This window comes from Prunus dulcis, chromosome 6, assembly GCF_902201215.1.
Source record: "Prunus dulcis chromosome 6, ALMONDv2, whole genome shotgun sequence".
NCBI lineage: Eukaryota > Viridiplantae > Streptophyta > Magnoliopsida > Rosales > Rosaceae > Prunus > Prunus dulcis.
In genome coordinates this window covers 1956971-1965039 of record NC_047655.1, presented here as the reverse complement: position 1 = coordinate 1965039, position 8069 = coordinate 1956971, and the positions used below count along the sequence as shown (strand labels likewise).

The 8069-nt window shown below is 37.5% G+C and overlaps 2 protein-coding genes across 4 annotated transcripts; one reads left to right on the top strand and one right to left on the bottom strand.

The window, feature by feature from the left end:
• Positions 1 to 573: 573 nt before the first annotated feature.
• LOC117632990 (ABC transporter G family member 26) lies at positions 574 to 3451 on the bottom strand. Its single transcript, XM_034366645.1, has 9 exons — positions 3245 to 3451; positions 2858 to 3141; positions 2609 to 2764; positions 2309 to 2492; positions 1926 to 2210; positions 1556 to 1840; positions 1198 to 1482; positions 1002 to 1109; positions 574 to 843 (listed from the first exon to the last, which is right to left on the bottom strand). The coding sequence occupies exons 1-9, from the start codon at positions 3449 to 3451 to the stop codon at positions 574 to 576; spliced, it is 2064 nt and encodes a 687-aa protein (XP_034222536.1).
• A 768-nt stretch (positions 3452 to 4219) lies between these two features.
• LOC117633109 (coiled-coil domain-containing protein 22) lies at positions 4220 to 7408 on the top strand. 3 transcript variants are annotated; one of them, XM_034366795.1, is made up of 5 exons: positions 4220 to 4655; positions 5417 to 6036; positions 6276 to 6422; positions 6674 to 6898; positions 7029 to 7408. In XM_034366795.1, the coding sequence occupies exons 1-5, from the start codon at positions 4395 to 4397 to the stop codon at positions 7270 to 7272; spliced, it is 1497 nt and encodes a 498-aa protein (XP_034222686.1). In that variant the 5' UTR covers positions 4220 to 4394; the 3' UTR covers positions 7273 to 7408. The 3 variants fall into 3 exon arrangements, with proteins under 3 accessions (XP_034222686.1, XP_034222687.1, XP_034222688.1); XM_034366796.1 differs by having other exon boundaries at positions 4542 to 4655; positions 5394 to 6036; XM_034366797.1 differs by having other exon boundaries at positions 4559 to 4655; positions 5388 to 6036.
• The last annotated feature ends 661 nt before the right edge of the window (positions 7409 to 8069 follow it).

Genomic DNA, 8069 nt, shown 5'->3' with positions numbered 1-8069 from the left:
AATTAACAATAATAAAATCCAAGGTTGAGTAAAATTTGGGGGCACCCGGGCACTCTTTCTTCAATCATCTTTTAGAGGCTCATTTTGTAATGTATTACCTGTTTCAAGAGTTAAATCATCTTCTTAATCATTAATTAATTTCTGTATCAATGAAGAAGGAGACTTCAAACAACATTGTCTCATTTTGTCAAACTTTTGTGCTGATTTAAAGTTTATTTGCCCAGATATATGCAATGGCAACTCCAAGACAACTGCCGGCTATCTCATAAAGACAGCATAGAAATTTATGACATTGGTGGGCTATTTCACAAATCAATGAAACAGGCCAAATATAACTTGTGCTTCTGAGTACGGATGTTCCTTAATCTTACTCAGTTATTTACTTTTGATTGTCACTGCCATGCTAAAAGTGTCATTGCTTGAAAGCTTGGGTGAAAAAAAAAGTGGAGATAATCATAGTACAATCCCTTAACCCAACACCAAAGTTCCTCTCTTGATTTGAACCTCTGCAATTGGGAAACATAGTAGAGCTTTGATTTCTCAAAGGTGTCCATAATAACGGAAATTATACATTCACATATTGCTTATGCTAATTCTTCTCCGAAGGCAAAAATAGGCGCATATCCGGTAACCTATTGCCATGGCCAGCAAAATCCATACTTCTTCCATGCCTCCATTCAAGTCTACCATGTCAAATGTAGGTGAACTCTGCAGAGACCTACACCCTCCTTTGCTTTCACACTCATATAGTTGATCACCAGAATACTGCACCTTCAGTAGAAGCCGAAAGCCATAGTACATAAACGACAAGTACTTCAACCACTGCATAAATTTCGGTATATGCTGCAAACCAAAACAACATGTTGTGTCACATGGAAAGAGTGAGTGTAATATAAAGACTCTGATGTTAATGTAAAAGGTTACTTGTAATGCAAGAAAATTTGCAGAAGTTAAAAATTGTCCCAGAAAATGTGATTTCAGGTCAAATTCAATTACATTACCTGCACATAATAGCCTCCAGTGAGAAGAAACAGCATTAGTATCAGAGAGGCAACCATCCCGGCCCTCCTAATACTCAAAACTAGAGCTCCAAACAGTTCTCCTGCCCCCTAATTAGGAAACAATTGAAGCTGTTTTATTCAACCATCAAACTATAATTAAATTAACTTCATGTTGGAATTGTTAATTTTGACTTACTTGGCTTGTGACAGCTACCAATAATACGGAAAACAATGTGAGGAAGAAGCAAGGAACTGTTCTTATAAAGCCAGCCATGAAATACACAATCAACATGAAAAAGGTGGGATAGAATACATGTGCCATCATGTCACACAGAGTGCTGCACACATAGTATACACTTAATCTATACATGTCTGCTTTTCTTTCCTTGACCAAGAAGACTTTTTCGAATGGAAACACGTATACAGCTCCAAAAATTGATGAAGATGTCCAGAAAATGCAGATGTAGAACATTAAGCCGACCTGCAGAAGAGTTTATATTGGGATGTTTATATATTTGATTCGATTTTATGACCCCCGGGTCACTGAAATTTACCTGATCTCTGAGTTGAGCCTCAGTGTCAGTCTTCGATTTCCACCAAAGAAGACCCAACAAGACTGCAACTCCAACCGCTTGAACCAGTCTTAGCTTATCAAAGTAGTCTCTGCATCTCTCTCTAAATGTTCTCTTAAACAATATCATGAACTGCTCACACCAGGTGATTGTCCAATCCTTTTTAGCCTGAATAGCTACTCGAAGATGGTCTGGTACTTTTGTTGTTCCATGATTCTCTCCTTTTTCTTTTGGCTCCAGCTGAGTTTTGTATTTCAGTTGTAGGTACTAACATAAATATAAAAACACATGTTGAGAGAGAGGAAGATACCAAGAATTTAGGTGCTGGAGATTTTGAAGTAGTAGTTCTTACCCTGACCACAGCCTTCTCAGAGTCGAGGGTCCCTTGCCCTTGAGGTACCACGAGATCTTCAGGAACACTAATGTCGTTAACTTGTCCAGTGGCTAAATCAAGCAAGAACTCTGCAGGATTCATGGGAATTTCCGGGATGAATCTCAAAGATGAAAAGTACTCCAAAGACTCTGCACCCTTTCCATAGTACACAGGGTAACCTTCTGATATCAGCAAAAGTTTGTCAAATGAATGAAACATTCTGCTTGATGGTTGGTGGATAGTTGTGATGATTGTCCTTCCACCCTGTAGAACATCAAATGTGATTTTTTAATTAGCACTTCTTCCACAATGGAAATCTTCACAGGGATCATTTCTTTCACATTGGCATTTCACTATTTGACCTTAGCAAGTCCTTGAAGAATCAGAAGAAGTCTATTAGCTGAGGTAGAATCAAGGCCTGAAGTTGGTTCATCAAGCAACAACAATGAAGGATCAACAAGAATTTCATAGCCTATACTGGTTCTTTTCCTTTCTCCTCCTGATATGCCTTTGATAAACCCTCCACCTATTCGTGTGTGACGACATCTATGATCATATGGGAGAAAATTTAGGACAAGAGTTCTTGAAACAAAGACAAGAGTTCTTGAAACAAAGTTCTAGGTTCACCATGGAAAAGAAAATATTAAAGATATAGTATATACCTTTCAAGACCAAGCTCCTTAACAATCATCTCCACTCTTGCATATTTTTGCTGTCGGCTCATGCTGCTTGGAAGCCGCAAAAAGGCAGCGAAAACTAGAGTTTCTTCCACAGTTAATTGTGGGAACAGCACATCATCTTGTGTCACAAATCCAATCCTGTTGAGGTAAAACAAAAAATTAAGAGCACAACATTACCATATCAATCAAATTTCCATGAACAAAGAGAGGAGCTTCATTGAGTTGGCTAACCTCCTCTTAAGAGCTTGATTATATGGGATGTCATTGTAAGTTATTTTGCCTTTGACATTGTCTAGTATTCTTCCTCCAATCACTTTCAGTAAAGTAGTTTTCCCACTACCAGAAGGTCCCATCAGAGCAAGAATTTCCCCTGGCCCAATGCTTCCTGTTATCCCCCTTAATATCTGCTTGTAATTATCTTCCATGTTGAGTTGTGAGGCTACTTTTGACACCATTGCTTTCACTGTGTTGCTAGAAGCCTTGCTGCTTCTCACCCTAAACTCCACATCTTCAAACTGCATTGTAAATATAAGCACATGAAGATCATAAGCACCAGAAGAGAAAAAAAATCTGTTAATTTGCTAACTTCAATTCAACTTTTTGTTTTCAAATTACTACCTTAAGAAAAATTGGAAGAGGCCCATCTTTATTGGTATTAGAACTCTCATCTTCTATGTCAATCTCTGAGTACCTGTTTCTAAGGTATGCTTGAGACATGAACTCTAGGTTGTGACCAAAGCCACTGCTCCCTGCAATCTGCATAGACCCCATTGTTGGGGGTGACATTGAGATGTCCTCAATCTCATTATCTCTCCTAATCTCCATGTTTTCGGACCACCGAACCCGAGACCAAGCTAGAAGAAGCTGAAACTGTTTTTAATGGGGGGGCTGAATATCAACTGTGACAAACCAAAAGCTTGCCTATATAGTTTTGAGGCAGGGTGGTGTTTGGTAAGCCACATGCTTTCAGTGCATAGTTTTAGGTCTTGATGGAAAAGCTTGTTTTTATTTGTTATTCTTATTGCAACCAATTCTTGACTTTGCTTGGTAAACATGCCAAGGACATGACTAAAAATTAGCTCTTTATGGCACCCTAGGACTAGGACTAGGAATGAGAGCTCATTTCAGGCTTACATGCAAGTCACTTTGTATTGCTTCATATTCTAACCAAAGAAATAATACTCTCTAGTCTATTTGGCTTTTAACTATCAATAATCTGTCAAAAAGTAATAAAGATAAAATCTTCAGTGCCAGGGATATAAAATAAAGAAAAAAAAATACACATAATTTATATCATTTGAAATTTCTTTCAAAATTCAAGATTAAATTATAATTTGAATCACGCATTCTTCGTCTCTTGAATTGCAAAATTTTCCATCCGTATAATATGCTCAATAGTTTAGTTCTTAACTCATAGCATCTAAGTTAAAATTTAACTTGAAAAACTACAAGGTTGGGTTTACAAAGCTTCAAGTGAGAGGATGTCAACTTTAAGAGAAATTGAACAAATTTAAAATGAAAAATAATAATAATGAAATGAAAAGAAGAAGAAAAAAAAAAAACAAAAAACAAAAGTTGCATAGGAAACGACGTCGGATCAAGTTCTTCGAACAGAACAAAGAAGCTCGGGTACCTGTTAGTTGTAGAACACAAGAAGTCAACAGCCATACTTACTGAAAGAAAAGGAAACGCACAAACAGCTCAGAAATCTCTCAATTTCATCAAAAAAATCAAATTCTCTCGAAAAAAAGATAAAAATTGAGTGAAAATGGAAGAATCGCGGGAAATACTGCTAAAGTCATTGGAGAACTCGGGCGTTTGCGTCCTAAACGACGTGTCGTCGGTCCGAGACCTGACGCCGGCGACCTTAGTCTCGATCTGTGGCCAGTCTCTCAACCTCATCGGCAAAACGCCGCCGTTTCCCACTTCCCTCCCTGATTCCTCCGTTGCCGACAAGTTCAAGCTCTGTACGGACATAGCTTCCGCGATCAAGAGCCTCGGTTACCACGCCGACCTCAGTTTCCACCAGGTAAGAATCGTAAAGTTAACAAGTTTCAATTTTTTTTGGATATTTGTTTCGGTGTTTGTTTCCTGAGAAAATGCGACAAAGTGAAAGCATAGCATTACCTTGCCGACCTCAATTTACTGAATTGGAACAACTTTTAGGCTCAGTATCACTGACTTGAATGAAATCGAATTGTGTTTTTGAATTGGAAGTGTATAGTGTTTGCATAGTACTATATGTATCTGTTATATGCACAGAAATTATAGACATAAGGATCTTAAGCTATACGAAATATGGTATGTAGCTGTGCTAGCAACTTTGCTAATGCAAAATTACCATAATTTGGCTTTTTAATATTTGTTTAAAGGAAAACGCTTTTCTTACTAATTAAAGTTCATACAAATTGAGTAACCCTGTACTATTTAGGAAATCAGGGACTGGCTTTCTGTGGGTATGGAATCAGTTAGGATCATTTGTTTGTAGAGTAATCAGACTGTCACTCCGAACTGTTGTGATTAAGCGAAATCGTGTTTAAATGTGCGGTCTTGATTAATTTCCAAGCTGTCTAGCAAGTTTCTCTTTTAGTTTATTTGGATAATGACTGGCTAATTGCCAGTATATGCAATTGAATCTATGAATTGTGTGAGATTGCTTCTTATTTGATTTGAATTTCTACATGCTCTTTTTTTTTTTTTTTTTTTTTTTTTTTGCGTCTCATTGTTCTTTTCATTCTTATTGTTCTGAAATTATGCTTAGAAACAGACTATATGTGTTGCTTACGGCAGTTCTTGTATCCATCTGAAGAGGACTCGTACAAGTTGGTAAGATTCTTGGTGGAGAGGCTTTCAGAATTATCTGAAGATATCGGAAAATCTGGTCCCAAGGGTGTCAATGATATAAGGGAAGTGAAAGAACACAGCTTTGAAAGCAATTTGGAGGACCATAAAACTGGTGACCAGGGGTCTGATCTTTGTTATGACAAAGTTGGAGCCAAATTGGACAAACTCACATTCAATGGTAAATTGCCTGAACTAACAAATACTAATGACGAAGATGCCTCTGTCAGCACGTCTGCTGATGCTCATCTTATTCCACAAAAATTGGATGAAAACGGTGTTGATCATGTATCCAGCTCTAGTACAGGAGAATTCAACAAGGGCGGACAGAATAGTGTATTAAGCAGGAAGCATTCGACTGAAAAACTGCAAAATCAGGAGAAACTGCTCATGGAGGAGGTTACTGCAAAGGCCTCAGAACTAAAGCACCTTGAAGAAGAGTTGGAATTATTAAAAGAAGCAGCAGATATGGCATTTGACATCCATCATCCGGTTGAATTTTACCTTGCAAAACTTAATGAGCAAGTGGATATTCGAAAGCATCACCTTGGAGAATTAAAGTCAGAGTGGTAAGATATCAATCTTTATTTAATTTTTCATACAAAGTTAATTGTTTTGCATTTTGCAACATCTTTCTAGAGGAGCTTTCCTACTTAATGAGCATGGGCACTAAAATATACGTTTAGAAGAGACTACACTTTAAAAGCATATGTGTGCATGCACAAGATATAGACATTTGAAAAGGTACTACCTTTGTCAGCATATATATGCTATTGGTTTTTCATCTGTTACCAATTATTTTTCACAGGGAAGTAGTCAGAAAGCATTTAGAAGAGAAAAAGAAAAGTCTTGAGGAGTCTTTGTATGCAAACAATTCAGATGCTCAGGAAAAGCTCCAAAAGCAGAAAAATCTTGAACTGGAGAAGGAATCCATCTTATCTGCAGTGCAAAAAAGGTATTTTTCTGGAATGAAATGAATGAATTTTCTGGGTCATGTTCTCTGTGCTCCTGCTGTCTCCAGAACTTCTGTGATTCATGATTTAGTTTGGGACTGTTTAGTTTTTACAAAGGAACATATTTCATTACAAGTTACAATATGGAGGGGGAAAAGAAAACATTTTTATAGATTGCGTTAAAGATGCCCAAGAATAAAGGGTGATATAGGTTGATTGTTTCTTTCTCTCGTTAATTAATTTCATTTGGTAGGGAGGAGGAACTTTCTAAACTTTCTATGGATCTAGCAAAGCAGCCAAAACTGGAATCGAGAAGATCCTATATTGAAAGGGTCAAGGAGATCACAAAGAACAGTCGGAAGCAAGAAGCTGACATAGAGCAGATCTTAAAAGACACCAGGGAGCTTCAGTTAGAGAGTAATTCTATCCAAGAACGTCTTCATCGAACGTATGCTGTTGTAGATGAAATGGTGTTCAGGTACAAAATTTCTTTGACCCATAAACTGTTGCCTTAAAAAAAGACTTAGTTATGATTTGGTCCATCACCTTTCGCTTTGTCATTCAAACTCCAACTATTGTTATCTGAGAGGCATGTATCTTACTTGCAGGGAAGCAAAGAAAGACGCAGTAGGGAAGCAGGCTTATAGGCTTCTCACTAGCATCCACGAGACTTTCGAACAAATTCGTGAGAAAATCCTGGCAAATGATAGAATACGACGAGAAGTGGCCGAACATGAAAAGAAGCAAATGGCCATGGGCTCTCGAAGCTTAAATGTGGAGAAATTACAAGCTGATCTTGATGCCATTATGAGGGAAAATGAGTACCTAGAGAAATGTCTCCAGGATAAATAAGTGAACTCCTTGTGACCATAATTTTTTCTTTCAAGCGTTGGTGTACATTATTTCGGTCATGGTTTCTCACATTTGAATTTATACACAGTAAAATTCACTTTGTTGTACTCATTTATCAAGAGGAAACATTGAAATATTTGTGCCCACTGTCATATGTCCCTTCAGGAAAGTAAGATTACCAAGGAATTTGTATTCAGAGAGATCACCTCATCTAAAGACCTTAGATAAGACCCTCACTATAGAATACTCGTATTTACTTCCTAGAACTTGTTTGCAACTAAGTTTTTTGTAGAGGCCAAAGCCAGGGCAAGTACCAACTGTTGGCGTGACTTGTGAATATTGACTTACTTTCCTTACACACCAAGAATTCCTATTATAATTGTAATTGATTTACTTTAATTCCTAATTTCCTACTGCAAATAGATTTAGAAATTTATTATTTACTTGCCCATTCAGGTTTCGTTGTATTATAAATATGACCTCCTACAAGGAGAAGAATACACAGAAAATTCACAGAAACAAATATTCTTTCATAGTTTTCATATTTTAGCATGGTATCAGAGCCTGGTTCGATCTAGGGACCTGTGCTTGTGTTCTTCTTGAAATTTAAGTGCTCTTCTCCCCCCTTGAGAGGGGGGGGGGGGAGTGAAAGGGATATGTTTATTGACCTATCCCAATTACCTTGACATATTTCCATGAAGATGTTGCTTATTTCTTGACTCCGACAACCCCTTCTCTTCAAGGGGAGAGGAGGATTGAAGAGAAGTTGTGTCTGAGTGAATTAGCTAAAGTTTATA

Coding starts and splice junctions, on each gene's coding strand:
- LOC117633109 (XM_034366795.1), top strand. CDS start 4,395: ATGGAAGAATCGCGGGAAATACTGCTAAAGTCATTGGAGAACTCGGGC. Junction 6,423..6,673: donor TTATCTGCAGTGCAAAAAAG/GTATTTTTCTGG, acceptor TTCATTTGGTAG/GGAGGAGGAACTTTCTAAAC. Junction 6,899..7,028: donor GTAGATGAAATGGTGTTCAG/GTACAAAATTTC, acceptor TCTTACTTGCAG/GGAAGCAAAGAAAGACGCAG.
- LOC117632990 (XM_034366645.1), bottom strand. CDS start 3,451: ATGGAGATTAGGAGAGATAATGAGATTGAGGACATCTCAATGTCACCC. Junction 2,493..2,608: donor AAGGAGCTTGGTCTTGAAAG/GTATATACTATA, acceptor ATATGATCATAG/ATGTCGTCACACACGAATAG. Junction 844..1,001: donor CTGGAGGCTATTATGTGCAG/GTAATGTAATTG, acceptor TTTGGTTTGCAG/CATATACCGAAATTTATGCA.